General features: G+C 47.4%; 1 protein-coding gene across 1 annotated transcript in view; it reads left to right on the plus strand.

The window, feature by feature from the left end:
- Positions 1 to 26,080, plus strand: part of HMCN1 (hemicentin 1) — a 366,339-nt gene that overhangs the window by 143,858 nt on the left and 196,401 nt on the right. The window contains exons 11-15 of the mRNA XM_036495278.2: positions 3,091 to 3,366; positions 19,325 to 19,466; positions 20,794 to 20,921; positions 21,731 to 21,844; positions 25,618 to 25,776. Coding sequence (XP_036351171.2) covers positions 3,091 to 3,366; positions 19,325 to 19,466; positions 20,794 to 20,921; positions 21,731 to 21,844; positions 25,618 to 25,776 — 819 coding nt within the window. The remainder of the gene's footprint in view (positions 1 to 3,090; positions 3,367 to 19,324; positions 19,467 to 20,793; positions 20,922 to 21,730; positions 21,845 to 25,617; positions 25,777 to 26,080) is intronic.

Below are 26,080 nucleotides of genomic sequence, written 5' to 3' on the forward strand. Positions count from 1 at the left end.
CATCAGCAGAATAACTGGGACATGCCAGAAAGAGCTCTGAACTGACCGTGTGCACTTGGCTCCGTAGTGCCAGTGGCCTCCATCTGTCTCCCCCCCATGTGCTGTGTCATGCCAGTCAGTCTGTGCCAGCCAGGCTGTGGTCCGTGCAGGAGTTGCACTGTGCTGAAGCCTAGTTTCAGAAATGCTGTTCCTCTCATTCAGCTAACGAGAGGGGCGGAGCACTGATGGCCCTTGGGACTTGACCGAGGAGACCTTTGCCTCCCTGGTTTGCCGACCCCTAGCCTTAGCCCCCACCTGTGCCACATGCCCAGCTCTCACGGCACACTGGAGTCTGGCTGGAACGCACAGGAAGTGAGAGCCCAGCTGTGGCAACTGTGTCGTTGGAAACACTGTTTTATGTCACAAAGTCAGAGCCCCAGAGCAGTTCACAAAACAGCTGGACTCCTACCGATAGGATAGGACTTCAGTTTTTCCTTAACATTTTCTTTTAGTTGACGCATTTAAGGATTTTTGGTCCTTTGAACTGTGGGTTGGTGATAATTTTTAATGCAGAATGGTTTTTAAAAGCAGTGTGCTGCTTTTTCTGCTGGATATTAACAGGAAGAACCTGATGAGTAACATTGCAGAAGGTAGGAAAACGTACTGTCTTTATTGAAAATTTGTAAGTTTAGCTCAATATTGTCTCAAAGTCTTATTTCTTTGCTCTTCATCCAATGATCACTCGCTCTCTTTCTCAATCTCTCTCTCACACACACCCCCACACCCACCCCACACACACATACCCCAAAGCAACAAGGCAGGAGCCCACCTGTGATCAGATGAGTGGAAAGCAGGTGGATGGCAGCTGTCTGCATCCCTGCCCAGGCTCTGGCCTTGGCATCCGCGCTCTGTGCCTGTCCTGTGTCCCCCCAGGACTGGAGCCTGGCTGCTCCCCTGGTCCTAGCTCCCGCCGCGCTCTCCCCGGGAGTGCCGGCTCTGTTAGTCCCCACACTGAGGTTTGTCTCGTAGTCTTGGCCTCTTTCACAGGCTGCTGCGACTTCCTCCTCATATCCCTTCCCCACTGGACACGTCCACAGATGCATAAATAGTTTGCTGTGTTTGATGTGTGTTGCAGTGATGCTAATATGTGGCATAGCTTCACATCTGCTCTGCCTTGTGCATGGTTTTAGAAAGTTGGTATTTGATTTCATATTTGAAATTCACTCGGAGATTGCAGTGCAGGGGAGTTCCAGGGAAAGCAGTGCAAGGCAGGAAGGACGGTGGAGGGACAGGAGCGTGGTGGGCTGCAGCCGGGAGCCACCTGGAGCTCTGCAGACTATGTGGCTGGCGCCATTGGCTGGAGGCAGGCGGGCTGGGCCTTCGCCACCTGTGTCAGCCTAATGGGACCGTGCAGCTGTTCAGATCAAGAAATGGGCATACCTGAAGTCACACAGTTAGCGTGAGGCAGAACTGGGCAGCGCTGGGATTGCCACATTTAGCAAAAACACAGGATTCCCAGTACAATCTGAATTACATATATTGTGTGACACAAACATATACCACCATATCATTTGGTGTCTGTCTGAAACTCAAATTGAAGCACGTGTCCTGCCTTCTGGGTGTCACTCCTGGCCAGGCCCTGCCTAAGCTTCTCACCCTGTCCTGTGCCCTGCCCACTGGGGTTGCCAGAAGTCTCAGAAAAGATTAAAACCCCACAATATTAAAAATTATTGTTTTTGTGATTTATACCAGTACATACTCTTCAGGAATTTTTTTAAAACAGAGAGAAATATGACACAAAATACGGAAAATACAGTTTTTTCACTCCAAGGCAACTCCTCTGCTTTTGACATGTGCTTCCCGTCTTCCGGCCACCCGACGCCGTTTGTTGGTTTTTGTGTATATTCTTTTTTAACTTTTATTTTTCATGATATGGTTCCATTGGCTCAGATAGTTTCAGATAGCACAAGGGTAAGTGTGATCTTGACCATCCAATGTGTACTGACTTTTTAGCTAACACAGGGGCATGGGTCACCCACTCGTGCAGATGACGTTCGATTTTACTGTCGTGGCAGGGGGTCATTTCAGAGTATTTGGCACAGTGAGCTACAGAGAATGATTCTACATTGATCCCCATGACTAACGGGAGCAACACGAGATTCTTTCTAGACATGTTGGGCAAACGTTTAGTTAGCACTCGGGTCTTACGAGTCTGAAGCATGCGTGCATCACTCCGCTCTTTGGTGTTCAGAGCTCTGCGTGTCATGCCAGTGAAGTCCTGCTTCACATCCTTCCGTCAGCACGCTGTCCATTCCTCCGTGAAGACTGGCGCTCGTTAAAGTCCATGTGGCATCCACATCTCTACCACCCTTACAGATTTTTACAAGTTAAGACTTCTATGCATGCTGGTCTTATCGCATCTGGTGTAAAATGTTGCCTCGTTTCCCAGTCCTGGGTAGCTTGAGTTGTTCACCTTCGCCTTAGACTCTGACATCTGAAATGGGTAGATTGGAACTTGAGTACTTTGGCTTATAATGTGCACAACTTTTTCACAAGTCTTTTCTTTTTTTTTTTTTTTGGAGGTTTGTTGATTTTGGAAGGTGGAGTTAGAAGGAAGGAGGGAGGGAGAGAAGGAAGGAGAAAGAGGGAGGGAGGGAGAAGGGAGGGAGATACCGTCTCTGTTGCTTCACTCCCACCGTGGCTGCAGTGGCCAGTGCTGGGCCACACAAACCTGAGGGCTTGTCCACGTCTCCCTATGGGTAGCATAGGTCCAAATACTTGGGCCTTCTGCCTTTTCCAGGCCATTAGCAGGGAGCTGGATCGGAAGTGGAGCAGCCGGGGCTGGAGGTGGCACTCATGTGGGATGACAGCGTCACAGGCAGCAGCTTTATGCGCTGGGCCACCCCTTGGTGGCGAATGGCAGCCCCCCAAGTGTCTTCTGATGGGGTGATTGCTCTGAGGAGGTCACGGATATCTAATGTTAATGAGTTCGACTGTGCTGCACCACTCCTACAGGGTACCCAGTACCAGTGCGTGTGGTGTTTAAGCCACATATGTTGAGTGCGCAAAATGACTCAGGTTTTCTGATCCGAACCTGTTGGTTTCACACAGAGCCGCCTCCAGTCATCCAGGTGCCTAATAATGTCACGGCTGCTCCTGGCAAGAGGGCAGTTCTGACGTGTGTGGTCAGCAGTGTGGCGGATTACAACCTAACCTGGCAGAAGAACGGCAGAGACGTCCGGCTGGCGGAGCCGGCCCGAGCCAGCGCCTTGGCGAACCTGTCGCTGGAGCTGAGCAGTGTGAAGTCCGGCGACGCTGGCGAGTACCGCTGTGTGGTTTCCAGCGACAGTGGGTCTTCTGCTGCCTCGGTTTTCCTGACCGTGCAAGGTACTGTGCTCCTGGCAACTTTGGAACTGTAGTTCTGTCTGTCTGTCCTCCCAAGCTGGCCATCTGAGACAGCCAACACCTGCTTGGACCATGGCAGTTAGGAATGACAGATGAATGCTGCCGAAGATAGAAACTAAGACATTGCTAATAGCAATTTTAACATTACTAGTTGAAGGTGTCAATTTAAAGATAAAATAAAAATTGCTTTGGGGTAATATAATAGTTTTTAATTCTCTAATCTAGCATGTGGCTTTAAACAGTCACTTTAAGTGTTTAAATAATGATTTAAAAATTCCTTCCCAATTATTGTATTCTCATATAGACAACAGATTTCATAATTTCATATCTTAAATAATTAATTTATCAGTTAAACTTCATACATTTTTACTAATATTTTAGGTAAAATTGTAAAAAAAACTCGGTGAAATTTTATTGAAATTCATGGTTTTTCTATATTATTTTTAAATTTTATTTTTCATTAGTATTAAACAGCCTCAGTACTACTCCCTTTTCCCTCTTGCTACCTTCTCTACTTGTCTTTTTTAAAATTTTGGGATGACATCTTTTAGGTTTGCATTATTGTACAAGACTTAATACATCACAGAAGAAGTTTGACAGTGAAGTGCAGAAAGGCCTGTTTAATATGAATACAGACAACAGCTATACACAATCAATTAATAGAAAAGTGATCAACTCACTTTTCTGACAGTAAATCATAAAGCATTTATCTTATTTTGTATGCACATAAAGTGCTCATTGAAAATAGCTAATGATAAGGCAGTCTGGAATTGTTCTGTCTAGACAAAGTATCCAAATAGCTGAAAACAAACGTGTTAGCAGTAGCACAAATGGCCCGTAGAAGCAGATTTTGGAAAGATTGTCGCAAAATGGAATGAAAAGAGAAGTTTCTGTTTGAAATCCTCACCTAGTTTTTTGAAGACCCCTCATGTTTGTGTAGCTTGCTTTCCACTGAAATAGCCATCATTTAAATCCATTTTCCAAAGACATTTTGTAATTCTATCACATGTGAGAGGCGTTTAGAAAATTCATGGAAAATGCGTTTTATTGAAACCGAGTTTTCACATTTTTGCATCAAAGTGAATTTTAATTTCATCTCTACAGGCTTTGTGTCAGGTGTCCTTGTGTTCAGGGTCAGCAAGGGGAGCTCAGAGACACCCCACCATCTCTGCCGAGAATCCCTTTTGTCTTGTGAGCATCTGTCCACCAGCTGAAAGTGTTGGGAAGATGGGCAGTTACTGCTGCTGGGGTTTCCTTTGAGCTGGAAGGTTCCATTCCTGCCCCAGCGGAGTATTTGGTTTCCCACCTCTGCCACGGGAGACCAGTTGCTCTCAGAACTGGACCTGGCTGTCCGACTGCGGGATGAAAAGCAACTTGGTAACGTGGCTGCAGGGATACTCTGGGCTATTTTGTGTTTTTAGCCAAGTTATCTCAGACAATGCTCATCAAATCTCAATGGTGGCTCTTAGCATGTTATTAATGAGAGAAAGTGGAAACTACCATGAGGGTGAGCAGAATGGTGGTTAAGATCTGTGTGCCTGTGGAATCTGCTTGTGTGTCACTGTGAGTGGAAATGGGGGAACCTCTTATGTAAATGGTTGATTCTGCTTGCATTCGGTCGGCTGCCTAGATAAGCAATCCAAGTAGCACTCTGGGTTACTAGAACTCTGGAACCATTTTCCCAAACTGACGATTTCAGATAAAACAAACACTAATGGACTTCTGCAGTTTAATATAGGGGCTTTCCTGGAAGTTCCTTAAAATGGAATTATAAAATAAAGTCGGAGCCTTCCTTTGTTTGCTCAGCTCAATAGTGTGTGAGATCAGTGAGTCTCACACATTCACAGGCAGGAGTTACCCAAGCAATTGTTTTCCATCGAGCAGATTTGTAAACCTGCATGCAGAGCTTCTGTTTCTGTAGGTCTGGTGTAGAGCCTGGGCCTCTGCCTTGTAACAGACTTCTCAGTCACATTGCTATTTTTAAAAATATTTATTTATTTTTATTGGAAAGGAAGAAGAACGGGAGGAGAAGCAAAGATCTTCTATTCACTGGTTTACTTCCCAAGTGACTGCAACGGCTAGAGTTGAGCCGATTCAAAGCCAGGAGCCCGGAGTGTCTTTTAGGTCTCCCTCATGGGTGTAACGTTCCAAGGCTTTGAGGCATGCTCTACTGCTTTCCCAGGCTACAAGCAGGGTGCTGTATAGGGAGTGGAGCAGCCAGGACACGAATGGCACACATAGGGGATCCTGGTGCATGCAAGATGAGGATTTAGCTACTAAGCTATGGTGCCAGGCCCCCGTAGCTATTTCCGAAAACGGCACTTGAGTCTGCTCTACAGAACAGCCCTGGGTTCTGTGAATGTATCCAGCGTAGGGAAGCCCTTCACTCTATTCTTACTGGTGAGGTGGACGTGTCACCACCCCGTGGTTCAAGGAAGTGTTTGTGTTTGTCTTCTGTTTCTGTTAACAGAGACAGAATGAATTATAAGGAGAACAGGTTTATTTTGCTTCATGCTTTTGAAGGCTGGGATTCCCAGAGCATGAGGCTGGCACCTGCTCCAGTTCTGGTGAGCACTTTGGGCTGTCTGCTGCCCTCAGAGGGAGGCAGAAGGGTACTGGACACAGGTACAAGGGGCAGCCTTGCTGTTGACAGCACACTCTCACAAGAGCTCACCCTGCAGCTCTGGGCGGATTCATCTCTGTTAAAAACCTAATCACCTCTTCAGGCATCGCCTCTCACAGAACCACCATGGTGGCAATCAAATTTCAGCGTGAGTTTCCTGAAGGACAAACTCTGTTCAGACCATAGTGACGCTGTAGGAGACGAGAAGACAAACAGGGGAGTGATTCACATGGCAGCCAGGCAGTGTGCAGGGTCTCCAGTCATGCACATGCGTGGAGGCATTCCAGCATGACCCACCGAGGAGCCCCTGACATTGAGGTTCTATCCTAGAACCAATCTCAGTATTTTTTGAAAAGTAAAAAACATTAGTTGTAGCTATATGAATGTAGGATTTTATGGTTGGGTGCACTGTTGAAGTGTTGTGGGTATTTGAGGAAATAAACTACTGCACCTAAAGGTATAGTTCATGATAATTGAGGTGGTTGCTTATAAACTATTGACATACTGTGGTACAAGACTGAATTAGAGGTCCTAAAGTGCAGAATTTATGCTATATAAATGTAAAACCAGAGATACGGTTCTGAAACTTGAGAAGTCTTTCAGAATCCCAAAGTAAAGAGTCAGTAATTGAATAAGATGACTTTTTTAATACAGGATGGAAGTCTGTTCTAGGATTTATAGATGTTTAAGAAGTGGCGACAATGAAAACAAATGTTCAAAGATACAGTGGGAGAAAACTGTCCTGCGGAGGGAAAAGCAGCACCCTGCATCAGAGAATGAACCGAGGTCAAGGAAGGGAAAGCTGGGGCACGTCCTGGCTGGAATGTCAGATTAGTCCTGTAGAAGCAGGCTGCAAATCCACCAGGACCCAGCATGGGGCTCAGTGGCTAAGTCCTTGCCTCGCGCGCACCGGATCCTCTGTGGGCGCCTCCACTGCTTTCCAGCTCCTGCCTGTGGCCTAGGAAAGCAGGCAAGGACGGCCAAAGCCTTGGGACCCTGCATCTGTGTGGGAGACCCGGAAGAAGCTCCTGGCTCCTGGCTTCAGATCAGCTGAGCTCCAGCCATGGTGACCACTTGGGGAGTGAACCAGTGAATGGAAGATCTTTCTCTCTGTCTCTCCTTACTTCTGTAAATCTTCCTTTCCAATACAAATAAATAAATCTTAAAAAGTAGAGAAAAAAAATAACAGCCAGGCAGGGACCAGAGGGCCACGTAGTACAGCGGGATGAAAGCCAGACTGGTGCCAGACCCCTTGGGTCTGCCAGAGGCTGGAGGCCGTTGCAGGTTAGAACACTTCAGATGTGGAGTGTGTCTGAGGGCGATCGTTCCTCAGTGGGAAGCAGAAGATGGTGGCGTCAGATATTGCCCAGTGGGTCCCGTGACTCAGACCCAGCCTCTCTGGGCTCCAGTAGGACTGTGAACAGCACCGGGGGGTTCCGAAGCTGGCAGCAGGAGATGTCCCATGCCTGCCTCTGTGGTCATCGAGACGAGCTGCCTTTGGTTGGCTCCTGCCCTCTCTTGGTCTCCCCTGATGTCCTTTTGCTTCTCAACCTCAGGAAACAGGCTTCAGTGAATGTGTTTTTGCCTGTGTTCACCAGTCCTGGCTTTCTCTTGTCGGCAAGGCTGGTCTGTTTGAGCCACGCTCTGGAGCCAGTGAGAAGTGAAGGAGACGGGCACTCACGGCCTTAGCATCACTCCGCAAGGTGACAGCCATGGGGTCATTAGACATGGAAAGTCCATCAGGAGAAGGACTCTCTGAGGCACCAGTTGCCACTAGACTCGGAAATCCAGCCATGCCACCAGAAGCCAAGGAACAAAATAACCCAGTCAGTATGTGGAAAATGTGACCGGGGCAGTGGAGTTACAAATGACTTACTTGTACTCTTGTTTTAGAGGGTTTATGTTTTGTTTATTTGAAAGAGTTACAGAGCAAAGAGGAAAGAAAGACACACAGACACGAGAGAGACAGAGAAGGGCATCTTCCGCTCTCTAGTTCACTTGCCAAATGGCCACAATGACCAGCGTTGGGCCAGGCTAAAGCCAGAAACCCAGAGCTTCCTCCAGGTGTCCCGTGCGGGCGCAGGGGCCCAAGCACTTAGGCCAGCTGCTGCTGCTTTCCCAGGCTATTAGCAAGGAGCTGGGTGGGAAGTGGAGCATCAGGAACCTGAACTACCCCTTAAATGGGATGCTGGCTTCGCAAGCTTAGCTGGCTACACCGTTTTACTGACCCCCACTTAGGCTTATTTATGGTTTAACAGAATTACCTAATAGAAATGAATATTTTTAAAGTTTTGAAAATAGAATTTGCCTTTTAAATGTGCACACTAATTTTGGCTTTTCTGTTGGGTAACATTTTAATGTTTTTGAAATATCTTTTTGAATATGCTTTGTCACTTTTATATTTAGAAGAAGAACATAGAAAATAGTTAAATAGGAAATACTTAAAATGTAAATTCACAAAATAGACCTCATAGAATGAAAAACAGTACTTAATGCAAAAGATAATTTTTAGGTCATGTGTTTATTAGAAAACACACCTTACCTCATTTATGTGGTGGAAGTGTTGGGCGTGAAGTGAGGGTGCAGGGTGTTGTGCCCTGAAGTACCGGCAAGCTGAGCTCTGTGGAGCTGCTCTTGAGGAAGCCTTCCCAAGATCATGCGTAGGCCACAGTGTTTCAGTGAGGTATAAGAACATGACACCAGGGTGGAGAGCAGTTCACATAAAGAAGGCTAAGGAAGCGGCTTCTCAACTCCCCTGTCTGGCTCCCTTCTGATGGCCCAGGAAAAGCAATGCAAGATGGCCCAAGTGCTTCAGCCTGCAACACATGCGGGAGACCTAGATGAAGCTCCTGCTTTTGGCCTGTGAGTTACTGACTTGTGGCCATCTGGGGATGAACTAGCAGACTGATAGCCTCCCTCCTCCTCGCTCACTCGCTCTCTGTCTCTCTCTGTCTTTCTCTTTCTCTCCCTCCTCCCTCTGCTTTGCTCCCCACTCCCTCTCCCTGACTTTCAAGTGTATAAACACAATCTTTAGCAACAAAAAAGGAGGCAGAGTGACAACGAAGGAATAGAGATATCCCAGCCACTGTGATTCACTGTGCAAGCGTCCACACAGCATGGATTGGGGTCAGGCCGAAATCATGTATCGGGAGCTGCCTCCAGGTCTTGCGTGTGGCTGTCACTTGGCCTTGGTAGGTTAGCAGGAAGCTGGATAAGAAGCAGAGCAGCTAGAACTGGAAACAGGCCAGGAGGGGGAGGGGACGGACATCCCAAGTGAAATACAATGTGCTGTGCCACATGCGCACCCCTCTAAATCATTTTTTAAGCAAAATGAGATAGAAAAAGTAAATGCAAGATTTCAGTTAATACTTCTATTTTCTTGTAAGAAAAGTTTAATATTCACTTAATTTATCTGCCAGATGTAACCTTCTGTCTCTATGGTTAGTTGTAATTTTCTGTTACAACACATTGCAGTTGCATGCAATAAAATGAATATCATATGTTTCTTTTTCTTTTGCCTTCTGTCCCAGGCATCTTGTGCCTTAAGGATGTTAAACTAAACTACTTTACTTTTAAATGGAAAGAATTGTGCCTCCCTAAAACCAGAAGTGAGAAATACTAAGTTGTCTCTCAACACAAATATAAAGAGAGATTAAAGAATACAACTTACTTAAACTGTTAGAGGAAGAGGATGTGGACAGCTTAACGAATAGTCCAACTATGCAGGAGAGTTTTTAGAAACATCCGTATACTGCCGACGTCTTCCATCTTCAGCCAGGACGCTGGGCCCTGTGACAGTGCGTTGTCCCAAGCCTTAGGACGGAGCGAGCTGGGCGTGAGAGTACCCAGAAGCCAGAGACGTGGAGTGTGGAAGTGTCGCAGCTGGGGGGAAGCCGCTTGCTCTTTCAGAGTGCTGCGTTTGTGGAGGCAACAGAGGAAGGGTGCAGCGGCAGCTGGGGTACCAGCCCTCTGGGCTCCCGGAAGCTGCTCCTGTTTGTGGGCTCTGCAGTCCTTGTCCTCACAGCTCGCGCTGTTACTTCTAACACCAAGTGTGGGACTTTTTCCTCCACAGCCACATTTCCAACTCTCTGGCCACCACCTGAGTGTTCAGAATTTGATTTAGTTCTGACACTACTATCTGACTCCAAGAGCCAAAGAGTCAGTCCTGCAAGATGGCGCACAGTTCCGATGCCAGTCCCAAATCCCAAGTCTCTTGGACTTGTGACTGGTGGGCTGCCGAATGTGGGTTCCTAAAGCGGCCTCCCTGTTAATTTGTTAGAGTGGTTCCTAAATCAAGAACTTAATGGACGGTACAGCTAGACCTGGAAGAAGAGCTAGGACGAGGTCTGGAGAGTTGCAGAGAATAGGAAATGCGGTTGTCTCCGTGGAGTTAACACGTGCCGCCACCATCCCTGAATGCTACTCGTGTTCCTTAGCTCTGTGTGCCATTCTAGCGAATTAGTGAACCCGAGCAAAGGCCGAGTTTCCAATCTCGAGCTGGATGGTTTGGATTGTAGGTAACAGCCTGTGACTTGGAATTGGTGTCTGTGGTGTAGATCTTGTGGGGTGTGCTGATCCCTGCAGTTTAGGGTCTTTGTGGAGGCGCCTTTGTACCGGTTGAGCTGATCCAGTTGTTGGTAATTGACCTCGTTTCCACCCACGGCCCAGACCAGGTAAGTGGCTGAGTGCAGCAGCCTCCTGACCACCCTGCTGTTAGCAATGTCCAGCCCCTCTCCTGATCCTCTCTGGGAGCCCCCAGCACCTGATCACCCCTCTCTTGCTGCTGTTAGCAATGCCCAGCCCCTCTCCTGATCCTCTCTGGGAGCCCCCAGCACCTGGTCACCCCTCTCTTGCTGCTGTTAGCAATGCCCAGCCCCTCTCCTGATCCTCTCTGGGAGCCCCCAGCACCTGGTCACCCCACTCTTGCTGCTGTTGACACCCATTCCAAGGGTTTGTTGGAAACTCTACCAAGAACTGGGAAGACCTCCAAATATTTGCTTTCTGTTTATCAGATTACATTATCTGCATTTGTATTTTGCCCAAGGGAGTGAAGTTAGTGGTTAGGGGTCAGTTAGTGTTTACTTAGAGCTTAGTGGTTTGTGCCAAAATCGCAAAGCCAGCAAGCAGCTGGACCCATGTCTAAACAAGATTTTTGCTCAGTTTGCAATCAGAGGAGCCTTTGTGGTATATGCTGTTAACAGGCAGGTGCAAGAAAGTAAGAAAATTTAAATGAGGGTTCTTGAGTACAGCAAAAGAAAGAAGAGATTATTGAATAGAAAAGATAGAACAGGAAAGATAGGGGTTGAATGCAGGTCCCCATCGTGTGAGTAAAGAAACTAGAAAGCCTAGCGTTGCGTTGTTCACTCGAAGAAATTGCTGCACAAGTTGGAGTCCCTGTTGCCCTTCCTCCCCTCTCTGAGCCTTGTAGAACAGACTGCATATTGCCAGTGGGTAAACCCTTTAATGTAAGTCCTGGGTACAGTAGCTGCGAGGGAGCATTCCAGAGAAGAAACAGGCACGTTGCCCAAACACGCGCGAAGAGAAAGTGTGTCTCCCGTAAGACAGGGCCTGCCTGGGTCAGTTCTGCGTGTGCAGTCCCGGTGTTGCATGCAGTGCGCGTCTCGGGAAAGGCTGGGTGAGAAGCAGGATGTTTGGACAGAAGAATTTTTACAAACATGAAAAATGTTTATATAACAACATGCTCTGAAAAGAATTTTGACTGATTTCCCCTAAACACTGATTACCATTTTTGAGTTAGTTAAGACTTCATTGTCCAGCTGAAAAATTAGATAATTATAATGCAGGAAACAAGCTAAACAACATGCTATTCTTCTGAGTGATGAAGAGGTGTGATAAGTGAATATTATAAATAAAAACTGACTTAGAGCCAGTCCTGCAAAGGAGTATTTGTTTGCTGGAAGAGAAGTTTGCTGCTGTAGCACGTTTGGTCAGTGAGCAGGCAGAACCGGAAGGTGGCGGTTGTAATGATGAGATCCTCTGCACTGCTCCAACACCCTGCCTCCGTCACACCGTGCAGCAGGGAGACTTTTGCCATATAGTAACAGACCAAATGCTGAAATACGTGGATTGCTCCATTACAGACCTTTGCAAAATATGGTTAGTGCTAGAGCGGTATTTGTTCTTTGATTTGTACATTCTCTGAAGCCCCGAGAAACCTGTCAGGCGCTGTGCCCCGTTGGGGATGTTGCTGAGAAAGCACCCTCCTACTCTGAAAGCCCAGAGTGAGTTAAAGGCTCACAAGCCACAATATGTACAGCACGGCATGGCAGGACCCTAGCCCATGGGCAGCTCTGCCGGAGTGTGGGAGAGGAGCGGAGCCGAGGCCTGAGGCGCCCTGTGCAGAGCAGCTGCTTGCTAGGCGGCAGAAGCCAGAAGAGCCTTTTCAGAATGCTAGAATGACACAACCACAGGCATTGGAGAAGGATGACGCAGGTGTGCAGGCTCCCTGGGCGGTGGAGCTCCCGGCCGTGTGCAGGGGGCCCTCCTGATGGTGACCTGCTGGTCCTGTCTCAGCCGCCTTTTCATGCACAGTTCAATACCCTTTGGGGTTTGTAGTTTTCTGACTAGGTGACTGTGGGGAAAATGGATTTAGTAATACTCTGGGGGCTGTAGGCCAGACAGTATGTGGGTCCAGACAGGAAGCTGGCCTGGTCATTACCGTGCCTGTATTCCATGTCCTGTGTTGGAGTCCCTGGGCTAAATGCCCTTATCTTACCCAGCTTTCTGCTTGTGGGTCCTTGCTGGTGCATGGAGACCCGGAGTGAGCCCCAGAGCAGGCCTTAGCAGGCCCGACCAGGCGGTGTGACCAAGGCTTATACTCTCCCTCTCCCTGTGTGTCTCTGCCTTTCACGTACATTATTCTCAAGGCAAGGAAGGAACCGAGTGGTAACAAAGTAGGAGGAGGAAGTGTAGGTGTCTTCGGCTGCAGTGTGCGCAGAGGACGCCTTCCTGCTAAGACAACCAAGGGCAGTGCTGTTTAGCTCTGCTTGCCTGGGCTTTTGGCTCTATGATTTGTGCATCATTGTGTGAAATTGTGTAGAATCAACGCTTGTAATCAAAGGTTCTGCGATGTGTAGTAGGTCAGGACGTAACACACACACCGTTCCCTGTGAGGCCAAGAGCAAAGTGCGCGCTTCCTCGGTCGCTTGAGAGTGAAAATCTAAACTTTGACCTTCCTCTCTTGTTTGGAAAGTTTGCGATTTGGGAAAACTGCTAAAAAAAAAAAAAAAAAAGAGTTGGAAATCACTGTGAGAGAATCAGTGCTAGCCATCATTAGTTAAAGATTTTCCAAGTGAGAAAGAATGAAACATTTTTAAATTCCCTCCTTATTAACCATATTTTTGTCTTAATCTGTTTTGACTAATCATTTTAATAAGCTCCTGGGCCTGGCACAATAGCATAGTGTTTAAAGTCCTTGCTTTGAATGCACCAGGATCCCATATGGGTGCTGGTTCTAATCCCGGCAGTCCCGCTTCCCATCCAGCTCCCTGCTTGTGGCCTGGGAAAGCAGTCGAGGATGGCCCAAGGCCTTGGGACCCTGCACCCGCGTGGGAGACCCGGAAGAGGCTCCTGGCTTTGGGTTGGCTCAGCTCTAGCCGTTGTGGCCGCTTGAGGAGTGAACCATCAGATCTTCCATTGGACGGAAGGTCTACCTTTCTGTCTCTCCTCCTCTCTGTATATCTGCTTTTTCAATAAAAATAAATAAATCTTTTTAAAAAAAAAAAACTCCTGAATTCATGATTTTGTTTTAGTTAGTAAAGGAAAATATCACACTTAGATGGAAACAATATTAGCCTATAAATAATGTTAAGAATTAGTTACAAGGCCCGGCAGTGTGGCCTGGCGGCTAAAGTCCTAGCCTTGAATGCACCGGGATCCCATATGGGCGCCGGTTCTAAAACTGGCAGCTCCACTTCCCATCCAGCTCCCTGCTTGTGGCCTGGGAAAGCAGTTTTGGACGGCCCAGAGCTTTGGGACCCTGCACCCACGTGGGAGACCCGGAAGAGGTTCCTGGTTCCCAGCTTCGGATAGGCGCAGCACCAGCCATTGCGGTCACTTGGGAGTGAATCATTAGAAAGATCTTCCTCTCTGTCTCTCCTCCTCTCTGTATAGCTGACTTTCCAATAAAAATAAATAAATCTTTAAAAAAAGAATTAGTTACAACAGACACACGTAATTATATATGTATATATATAAGACTTACGTTGAGAAAATGTAAGTTATGACTTTAAAGAAAAAAATCTTGATTCATATTTGCCAGTTAAGAGTCCACCCTTAAAGTGAAATTTAGCCTTCATATTTAAGTGTATATCTCTGAAGATATTGCTGAATTTATTAACTGAATTTCATAACCACATTGGTGTTTGAGTATGGAATCGTTTGAGCAGGTCTAGCATATACCCATCAAAATGGAATTCTGTTTCCCTGTGTTTTGTTGCCAGTACACCACCTACTGGTAAATCCATGAATTAATGACCTCTGACGCCCAAGAGGTTTCCGTTAGGACTTTATTATAGTGGAAGTGATTCCATGTATGATAACCATTGGCCACATGTGGCATTTGGGCACTTGAATTATGGCAGCAAATTTAATGGACTTTTTTTTAACAAAAACTTTGATTAAATCGAATTAAAAGCAGCCATTGAATTGTATATGTGGCTACTGTACTGTCGGTACAGCCTGTCTTCCCTGGGGAAGAAAGAGGGAAGTACCAGAGCGGAAGTGTTTGCGTGCTCGTTGGTGCTGCTGTGCTGGCAAGCCACAGCCGTACTTTCTGGCCGTTTTTGGAGAGCCTGTGCTGGCCTTCCTGCTGGCCTAAGAGGCACGGTTTGGAAATGTGGCCTTGGGTTCGGTGGCGCTTGCCGCTGCCTCAGGCGGCTTACTGCTGGCGCTGCTCTTCCCTGTTTGGGTTTGGTTTGTTTGACTGGTCTTAGTTTTCATGCCTCTCTCTGTGGAAGGAATCCTCGGGCCGCTTCTGAGGAACTCTGTAGCCAGCATGGGAAAACTGAAAAGTGTTAAAATCTATTCCACTGCTGTTTCTGTGAGTCGATAATTAAGAAAAAGTGTGAACACATTTGTGCATTGTAAGTCGTTCTTAGCTTCTGTCATTCATCATTGTTCAAGTTTTGCGGGTAGAAGGACCAGGCCTGGGCAGTTCCCTCCTAATCAGAAGCGGAAACCGCTGTGTTGGGTGATCTGGCTGACGGAGTCTGTGGGGCAGCAAGCCCCATGATGGTCAGTATGTCACTTTTTAAAGTCAGCTTTTTCTCAGCAAGTACACGTGTTTAGAAGAAGGGGCAGAGATCACAAAAATACATTTTTCAGGCTGATTAGTTCAACAGAAATTAGTTTGATTAAAATCCGAATTTTATTCCAATTTTTCTTGTAACATTTCTTGGCTTAGATTTTTAACATTTTCAAGAAATATATTATTTATGATGAAAAGTATATTTGGAAACATAGCTATTATGTTTTCTGAAAGACAGAATTGCAGAGAGAGCGAGCACTACAGAGACAGAGATCTCTTATCTTCTTGTTTAATCCCCAAATGAATACAGTGACCTTGGCTGAGCTGGGAAAAATCCAGATACACAGAGTGCCATCCAGGGTTCCAGGTGGGTGTGAGGGCCCAGAAACTTGTCGCGTCTGCCACTGCTTTACTAAGAATATCAGCAAGGAGCAAGATTGAAAGTGGAGGAGCAGCTGGGACTTGAACCAGTGCCCTTCCAGTATACCCACGCTGCAGGCAGAGACCTAACTTTCTGTACCACGGTGCAGGTGGCTCGTGCTGTGTTAACTGCTGTGGATTTATTTGAACCAGACCAGTGGTTTTAGATTTCATTAAGTGTTTTTCTTTCCCGGTTGTAACACAGGGCCAGAGCATTACAGCTTATATTTAAACCTTTATAACAAAGTCTGATGAGCATGAAAAATATGTAGAGTTATTTTCAAATGTTGTTTTCATTAGTTTACCTAGATTTGGAAATTCTGTGGTATTGAGTGAGTTTTGCAGCATTTTTCAATGTATCCCTTTTGAGGTGATACAGTAGCTGTGAGTTTTAAAATGTTAGGACTGGTCAGATTTGTAAGTAAGAGAGTGGAAGGAGATAGTCTTGTACATGATGAGAGTTAAAGGTTCTGTTCTGAATAGACTGCTTGTTGATCTGCTGCAGAGGTAACTTCCCAGGGTGGAAGTGTTGGAAGGCACAAGGTTAGCACTAAGGTCCTGAGTAATTCTGGGTGTGTTCTGTGTCCCACCATAGCCACATGCCACTAGGTGCAGGACAAAAGGCCAGGAAAAACCCTCGTGTCTCCTTGGTGCTGTGCTCTCAGGAAACGGGGCATATGTGTCACTAATGAGTTCTTGTCCCCAGAGAGTGTTGCAGTTAAGAAGGGAATGTGTCTGAAGATGAATGGTGGGTCCGTTGCAGGGACCAGAACCACATCACTGAGTGTGAAGATTCCCGTGTCCTAACCCACAACCTCCTCATCCACGCATGGCTGTCCTGTAATCTGTACCAAATGACACAGGTTTTAGTGCATTTTTTCACATGACTAAAACATGAAGGAGAAAAGCTAATTGTATCAAAATTTTTTTGAGATTTGTAATAAACTTTAATGATCAAGAAATAGTTAAATATCTTCCGAATTACAGAATAGTACCTTCCAAATTACGGAAGATTTACTAACTGTGGTGTACAAGTGGGATATGTCGCTGTGCAGCTCTGAGGATGTGGAGCTCAGGCGTGATTGGTGGACACATTTTCAATACTTCAGTTCTCATTTTTGTCATTCTTTGTCGTATTTCAATATCTAATGGGATGTCAATATCATAAGCTACACAGTGTGTGCACAGCCCGTTCTCAGTGTTCCATGTAATAACGGGGGTGATGTAGCCACCGCTGCAACCCCAGGAAAGTATGGAATGACCCTCTGGAGCCTGCAAGGTGTGAGTTTGAATCCCATCCCAACCTTGGAGCAGCTGTGGGCAAACCTGCCATTTTGCGCTTTAGCTTCTTTATGTTTTGAATGGCAGTTAAACCTACGTGGAGCTTATTATGGAAAAGGAATGTTGGGTCTGAGAGTTAGTTCACAGTTCCCTGTGAACTGACCACTGGGAAGAGCTTTGGCCCGAGGTGTATACCTGCTGTCTTTTGTAAGCCTATTCTTTGAAAGCATTTGTGTTCTTCACGCTTCGGGATAAATTCTGCCATTGAGTTGGCAGACCTGGGCTGTGGTTCTTGAGTTCCATGTTCTTGGCCTGTTAAGACCACTTTATTCAAGAGGAGCTTTCCCCCAGGAGTTACAGATTGACAGTTGAGAGTTATCATGCAGTCTATCACCTCTTTGTCCGACTTGATTAAGTTGATTCATTTTGGCCATCTTTATTCAGCTCTTCTTTGGCAGAAATTCAGTCTTGCTTCTCTGTTTATTCATGTCCTCTGTAATCTTTCTTATCAGCAGTGAGAATATTCTTTCCCTGGCCACGGTAAACCCTCTGCCTTCTGTGGGATGACGTCACCCCATCTGTGTGCAGCAGGCCTGCTTCATGACCTGGAGCAGCACCCTGCACCCAGGCTTTATTTGCTCAATAACCTTTTAGCTCTCCGCATCCTGGTTTGGGTAACTGACATTTATTTTCCCTTTGATATCTGAACCACAGAGCCTACCAGTGGGATTCTTGCTGGGCTGGATTCCAGCCGGTTCTGGCAGGCTCCCCTGGAAGGCACCAAGTTCAGACAGAAATCCTGACAGCTGCCTGGATCTGGGTAGTAGGACCGTGTTGACATGAGTTCGGCATGGAAAGCACTTTATGTCAGCAAGGTGGGATGGCAGAAATGGGGGCTTCAGTAAACTCCAGAGGAAAAGAACGCCCGCCGTGTGCAACAGCCCAGTGACATGTACAACCCCTCAGCTTTTCCCACTTGATGGATTCCTGATGGAATTCTGCTGTGAACTCAGTGCGGCCGGGCAGCCCTTGACCTCATGCGTTCCTCCGGCCCTGTGCTCATCACGAAGAACCCATGGAGTAACGAGTCCACAGGCCGGAAAGCCCTGCATTCACTTCAAAGACCAGATTACAATTTGAAGAACACACTGTAAACAGGAAACGGAGTGGGGGCGAGTGTGAGCTGCTAGCAGTGAGCACTGATCAGGCTCCCCTAGGAGTGCAGCGGCCGTTCTGGTGTGGCTGTCCGGCGTCGGTGAAGCCAGGCCGCACTGCGCAGGTCCACATCAGGATGTGAGCAGCTCTCTCAGTGCCATTGATGGGAATGGCCCCATCAGATGCGTTTGGGGCTGTTGTGTGCACAGTGTATTCCTACAAGTTAGTACTGTGCCTTGCACATTGCAATACGAAGACCAGATGTGTGAATGTGTGTATCTCTGTTCATACTCGTGGACTATGCCTTTCCACCTTTACCTCACAGGGACTAGTTCATGTTTCTTTGATGCCATCTTGTTTGAGTATTAGTTATTCCTGTGTGTTACTTAGATGGAAAGCATGTCCCTGATGAGCTAAAGTAAACTAATATTTTAAGTTTATCTGAGATAATTTTTGACAATAGATTCCTGACTTAGTGTTTCATTTTCAAAAGTCTTTTTCCTGCTGTGGATGTGTAATACAATAGAAAGTTTGAGTATTTGATACTTCTTGTTGAGTTGAGGTCCTGTGAATGTGTGTGATGGTGGCCTCTTGCAAGGGATTGGAGGACACTGGAGTCAGGGCTGAGTCATGGTTGGCGCGTGGCCTGCAGTCCTCCAGCAATGTCAAGTGCCTTTTTAATCCAGGGTGGATACACAGCAAGTGTTAGATGTTGTGGAACACTAGGAACAGGAGACATCAGGAAGGCATGGTGTCTGAGCTCAGTACACTAATGAAAGACCCGAGAAGGATCATCAAAGCAGACAACCTCGCGTATGCTGGTTGCTGCTTCAGACCTGAATCCACTGTCTGGAAGGAGGTAGAGGCCTTACACGGAGACCATGCTTAAAGAGATTTCTCTGGGAGTTTCAGATGAACAGGCAGCGTGAGCCCGCTACATGGAAGGAAGGTGGAGCCTGGGGTCTCTTGGTAACCAGAGGCACGGAGCTGGGGCACCACAGCTGTTTGCGTAACTCACTCTTGTTACTGTTGGCTTCGTATCTGCCCTGACACAGCCAAGGCCGCGATGGGGGCATCTGCAGAGGAAACAGCCCAGGTGTGATGGTGGGAGAGCCACGGATGGCCAGGTACAAGAAGCTACCGACATCCACGTGGCTGGGCTCTGGTGATGTTTGGTTTCTTTCTGGTTGCAGAACGACCCCGAGTGTCTGTGACACCCAGGAACCAATCTTTCACAGGAGGGTCCGAGGTTTCCATCAGGTGTTCTGCCACAGGTTATCCCAGACCAGCGGTGAGCTGGACCTTCAACAGCTTGTTCATCACGAGTTCACACAGGTACTGGGTTTGTATCCTGCACCGTGTTTTTACTGATGGAGTAAAAGTCGGTGACATCTGTGGACCAAGCTGATCTTACCAGGTCCCTGAAATTAGGGGGAGTTTGACCAAAATCCATGGCTTTAGGTTTTCTAAGCAGGATAGAAAATATCAAAGGAAAAAATATGAATGATGAATTTGTGGAATTTCAGAAGCTAGGACCAAGTGCCTCCTAAATACTTGGAGCTGCATACACGAAGCATCAACACCTGATTGAATCTGAGTGGTAAAAATGGGACAGCATGCATGCCCTGGGGTGAAGCACTGGGCGCTGTGACAGCTAATGGAAAGCAATGCCCTGGGGTGAGACACTGGGCGCTGTGACAGCTAATGGAAAGCAAGGTCTGCGCTCCCAGGCCAGAGTGCCAGAGGCACTGGGCCCCACAGTCACCACGGTCAAAGTCACTGGGCCCCACAGTCACCACGGGCAGAGGCACAGGGCTCCATAGTAGCCATGGTTGGAGGCACAGGGCCCCACAGTCACCACGGTCAGAGACACTGGGCCCCACAGTCACCACGGTCAGAGTCACTGGGCCCCACAGTCACCACGGTCAGAGTCACTGGGCCCCACAGTCACCACGGTCAGAGACACTGGGCCCCACAGTCACCACGGTCAGAGACACTGGGCCCCACAGTCACCACGGTCAGACACTGGGCCCCACAGTCACCACGGGCAGAGACACTGGGCCCCACAGTCACCACGGGCAGAGTTACTGGGCCCCACAGTCACCACGGGCAGAGGCACAGGGCTCCAGAGTAGCCATGGTTGGAGGCCTGCAGGTGTTCTCCATGGCAGCCCCTGTTGATGTTGAATCCTGTCCTGTGCAGTGTGAGAAGTGCATGGGGCAAGGCTTCCAGTCCTGTTGTTGGTTGATACAACCAACTAAGCTAGATCCACTGCAGGACTGATCCGGCCCGGATGGGAGATGCACAGCCGTGGTTGGCTTGGATTGTCATGCAGAGTGGTGCTGCACAGCTGGCAGCCACACGAAGCGGGCCACCTGTGTGCCCATTCGAGGTCGTTGACTTACTGTCTCTGGGGTTCATTCTGTGTTCCTTTTCTCATTTGTAAGAAGACTAATGGTGTCTGTTTCCTGGGGTTTGTCACAGATTAGAGCTGGTTGTAGCTAGGGCATGCCCTGAGCAGTGCTGGCATGTGGTCTGGGCCGGATTCCTGTTCTCTGGTGTCGTTACTACATCCCTGCTGTTGAAGTCGCGATATCCTCCAGGTCACTGTGGGAGACGCCGCTGTGTGCCCCTGGTGTTGTCACGTGATGTTTTTCCATAGGTACAGGACGACCTCCGATGGTACCTTAGTCATCAGAAACGCACTTCCCAGAGATGCAGGCATCTACGCTTGTCTGGCAAGTAATTCCGCTGGAATGGATAAACAGACTTCCATCCTCAGCTACGTGGGCAAGTATAATCAGCTTAAAAGGCGATTAAAGCAGGATGAACACCCCGTCAGCTGTGTAAAATCAATACAGTGAAATGTGATGATGTGATCTGCCATTTAGCTAGCATATTGTTAATGCACATGCTGTAGTTCATTTCCGTGAGACTTTCCGTAAGTGCATAGCATCAGCAGCAGCAGAAATAAGGAGAGCTTCCAGATCGGGGTTCTGCCATGGTTTGTTCCTGTGCACTGTTTCATTTTCAAGGTAGTCATGAGCCTCACAACTTCCCCTTTGTATTTTCTGATTGTGTTCAAGCCCGTGTGTAACCTCATCTCACTTTTCGCCTTGCGTCATGCCTGTTTATTGGAGGTATGGCTCCTGACAGCTCCACGGAATGCCTCTGGTGTGTGTTCATCCCTGCTCAAAGGCCCGTGTGGTCTAGCCTCTGCTCGGGCTCAGGGTGGCAGCTGTCCTGATCAGGCCCTGGAGAGGCAGGCGTGTGCGAGAGTCAGCACCCAGGCGAGAATTAATTGTCCTTGGCCTGGGTCAGCGAGGGAGGGAGCCACAGTATTGAACCTGGGAGACTAGACAGCACAGGAGAGGTGGGCCCAGGCTGGGGATCACTGAATTAAAACTGTTGCCAGGCCTGCCTTTCCATCACATGTCTGTATGCTGGCATGTTGTAGGGGTGCCTTTATTTACAAATGTTGAGATAGCCACAAGTAGGTAAATACTGATTGTGTTTTAGTTGTTTGTTTTGGTAACCACCCACAGGCCCCTGTGGCTTTGTGCTGGATTCTGACTTTGGGCTTGTTTGTTTGTTTTCAGAAGCCCCAGAGTTGACTGTGGTTCAGGGTGAACTCTTGGTTGCTCTCGGGGATACGACGGTCATGGAGTGCAAGGCTTCTGGTGTGCCACCTCCACAGGTGAAGTGGTTCAAAGGTGGGTTTCCCGAGTGTGCCCGTGTCTGCTTCATTTGACCTTGATCTTAAAGATTCGTTTAAAAATGTGTTTGGTGTGTGACTTAGCAGCCCCATAAAATGTGTTTACAATCTCACTGGAGACGCTGGTCCACAATTCTCCCTGTATTTCGGGATTTGACATCTGGTATGGATTACCAGGCCATGCAAATCAAAGCTGGAGACGTCTGCCTTTGCTAATCCAGCTGAACATTCTCTTTGTTAGTTTAGGATTGTTTCCTGTAGAAGGCTGTCCAAAAATCCACAGCGAACCTTTCAACTAGCTCCACTGATTTTAGTTCACTCTTTTCAAGGGTGATGGTTCTCACTGCTAAAACATTTTCTCGATTCACAATGATGATTTCTGTGAGTGCCACAGTGAAGATGCGCCCCAGAGCTTGCAGGAGTGGCAAGAAGAGCAGGTTTCCTGGTCAGCTTCATCTTGCATGGTTAGATGCTTGCATATGGAGCAGGAGCTAGCGGCATGTCTCTGTAAGGTCCAGATGTCACAGTAGTGTCTGTGCTGGGCCTCTCGGCCTCAGGGCTCTGAGACCAGGCCCTGGAGCTGACCATGGACGCCTCTGTGGAGTCCCTGCTTCTGAATGGGAGAGAAAGAAAAAAATCCTACAGACACCATCGTAGGGAGGGTGCTGGGATATTGGGAAGCTGTTTACAAAATACTTTTTAATCTTCAGATACAAAATGCTAAATAGTACAAAGCACTAGTGTTATGATTCTGTTTGTTAAATCATAGACATTCCCATAGCAACAGGTTGATCATAATCAAAATTGTGAATTCACCTCGGGTTCAAGCTCCTAGGAGACATGGGGTGAAAAAGGCTTTATGCAAAAAAAAAAAAAAATACCTTTAAATAATAAAAGCAAGAAGGGAAGCCGGGAAATAAAACCACTTTCATGGTTTTCTATGTTTAAGATTTCTGGAGGAAATCTTTGATCTATCTTTGATAAAATAGCGTTTCTGGATTTGGTCTTTCATCGGACTTATTTCTGTCAACAGAAAGAAGTTTTATTTAGATACTTAAATCTTTGAATGGCCAATGAAGAATGTCAAATTCACATCATAATTAAATACCTGAAAATATGTCTTATGGAGACACTCACTTTTTAAAAGATCATCCGCTAGTATTTATTGAAAATTAAAATTGAAAGAAGTAATGGAATGTGCTGATTCCTCTGCGGTATATAGTGGGTCACATAGCAGTCTTGTTTTCTCTCAGTTTGTGGCTACTTTCCTGAGAAAGCTGGTCTTAATGCCAGTCTTTACCCTATAGATAACTTGGAGAGAAGGCAAGGAGGACGAAGGTGGTTGTGCAGCCACCATCTGGAAAATTCTAAAATTCACCAGCCATTAGTTTGTTCTCACTCCTGAGCATCCGATTTCAGTGGGTCTGTTTAGTAATCTCTCATTACCTGACCATGCGTGAAGCACTGGAGAGGAAGTGGGCTTGGGTGCTGTCGGCCACACTGGATGATGCCTGAGATGCGTCACCCAGCACAGCTGCCTGGGACCTGGTCTCAGGCCACCTGACCTTCCCAGCCAGGCAGGGCCAGCTGAAACAGGACGCTAGGAGGGCAAGGGAAACCCTGCCTGCAGAAACCATGGGTGAGGAAAAAGTGTTTCGGTGTTTACAACACCAGCAGCAACTTCTGTATACTTTTCTGAAGCAATTCTGATTGAATGGAGTGTTTAAAACAAAAAGCTGGTAGACTACATTCCATTGAGACCCTCGAGAAAGAACTCCCCAGCATGAAGTGCAGTATTTTTTTTTTTTCATAAACTGTGTTCGTAGTTTGGAAATGCTGTGAGTTTATAAATCAAATCCTGACACAGCCCTTTTTGGTAACAACTTGGTTATCAGATACACTTGAGTGGCCACTAGGTTAGGGGTGAAGACTGGTCTGTCTGAGAGGCAGAGTGTGTTTCTGCTGCACGGAAAGGACCCTTCAGGGGCAGTGATGGCTCGATCCCAGGAGAGACTGGCAGGCCCATGTGCAGCATGGTTCTAATCCCACCTGTTGATACTCAGTCATCCTTTCTTTAGTCCCGTGTGAAAGACCGTGTATTTCTCAGTGGCTCCTCGGTAAGTTGGTGAGTGATGTGTCAGGAGCAGTCAGAGGAGAGACTAGCACCACACCAACTTGACTGCATTGGTATTTGCCAGTCTGTTCCACGGTTGCCACTCTTTGGACATATTTGTTTGGGACAAAGGCTGCTAGCAGAAGGGTCTTTGTTTCATCCTGTGATATCCTCTGATGTGAACAGAACCCAGGTGAGGGAGAATAAACACTGAAGACCTGAGTGTACTTTAATCTGAACGTCTTCACACTGGATGAGCGGCAAGGTCAAAGTGCTGTCTCTCCCCTGCTGGGAGGGGAGTGGAGTCCACAGCATCTGCTTCCATTTAGAGAGTCTCCCAGAGGCACAGGGACACGCCTGGCCTGGCTTCATTCTCGCGTGGTATGTAGTAGCAAGCTTACAAGGATAATTGGGATTTTACATATTGGAAGGCTGGAAAATACTTTGTTTTTTGGCACTGACAATTGATTGCTAATGCAATCTTTTTTGTTGTTTTTAAAATCAGAGGGCTTTTTTTTAACTTCTCAGAAAATTATAGAAGCCAAGCCAGAAGTTTATTTGTTGCCCTTGCTCTGCTGGTTGTTGACCCCAAAAAATTAACAGCTCCTGGGTTCAGGGCTGTGTCTGTCTGATCCCTGATCCTTGGGCCAGGGTACACAGCTTTCTGTGGAGTGCTTCCTCATACCTGGTGTCTGGGAGCTCAGTGACACCCCAGAAACAGTGGCCCACAGCTCCCCTGGAAGACTCCAGGCTCCTCAGATGTCTGGTGTAACCCGTGGGAAGAGCAAATGAGAGAGGCAGACATGGAGCCAGCACCAGCCAGCCCTGTTCCTCCTGCTGCTCTCACTCTGCACATGGAGGAGGCAAGCCACAAGGATAGCCTTGCTTTGCCATGGCATTGTGTACCTTCAGCTGGGAGAGATCCCTGGGGCAGTGGCCTTGCTGAGGTCCAACATGTGCAGGTAACCATATCGGTGTCTTGGTCCATCCTTCCCTCTCATTGACGTCAAACCCAATGTGCAATCCCATCTCTCACACATTTATTCCCGCCTACCTGCTCCTTCCTGAAATATACTCTCAATTGATGATCAACATAGTGTCCTGAGAAGTGTACATAGAGAAGAAGATAGATAGATTTATCTGTGTGTGTGTGTAATTTCACCAGAAGTTTCTCGTCTGATCTGTCCCTCCTGCCTGTGAGCTCTGGTGTTCTCAGCTGCCCGTGGTTCTTTCTTGTGACATCGTCTGAACTGTCTCAGCAACTTATAGCTCTTATAAAACTGAAGTTTGCCAGCCTTCAGAAACCCCAGACCTGGGCCTTAGCTACAGTATGTCTTACTGCTCTTAACTGTTTCCTGGCCACCAAAATGCACTGTCCCGAAGATGGTAGGAAACTGCCCTGGGCTTTCAGCTGTGTTTCCTTCCCTCCAGCCCCATCGCCACGGTCACCGCGGTCAGACTGTTGTGACTTAGAGATGTATGCAGGAATCAATAAGAAATACTTGTGCATAACCCAGAAGTGCCTGTGATATGCCAAGATGCTGACTTTGTGTAACTTCACAGTCAACTATATGCAGAAGTTTTGAAACCAAGCCAATAGCTGAGTGAGCCATGCAAATACTTTAACACTTAGCATTCTTCCCTCTGTTTCCTCTTAGGAGATCTTGAATTGAGGCCGTCAGCTTTCCTCATTATGGATCCACTCTTGGGCCTCTTGAAGATTCAAGAAACGCAGGATCTGGATGCTGGTGATTACACGTGTGTTGCCATCAATGACGCTGGCAGGGCCACAGGCAGGATAACGCTGGATGTTGGCTGTAAGCATCAGATCTGGGCGCAGATTGATTTTTGAAATTGACCCGTATTGTCCTATGTCCAGCAACTTTGAAACACTGTGGAAGAATTAGGCCAGGAGGATGAGCTTAGAGGAGCATGTTGCATTATTAGCATAGTCAAGGTAGTGAATTTTGATAGGTGCTGCCAGCTTCCGTGCGCTACACCGGGAACTTGTACATGGGTGTACTGACTGCGTGCATGCAGAGGCACTGGGCGGGAGGTGCTGCGTCCCTCCCTGTTACCCAGGCTAGGAGGGGCTCGGCGCCCAGGCGTGGGAACTGCAGT

Source organism: Ochotona princeps, chromosome 10 (genome assembly GCF_030435755.1).
Source record: "Ochotona princeps isolate mOchPri1 chromosome 10, mOchPri1.hap1, whole genome shotgun sequence".
Classification (NCBI taxonomy): Eukaryota; Metazoa; Chordata; class Mammalia; order Lagomorpha; family Ochotonidae; genus Ochotona; species Ochotona princeps.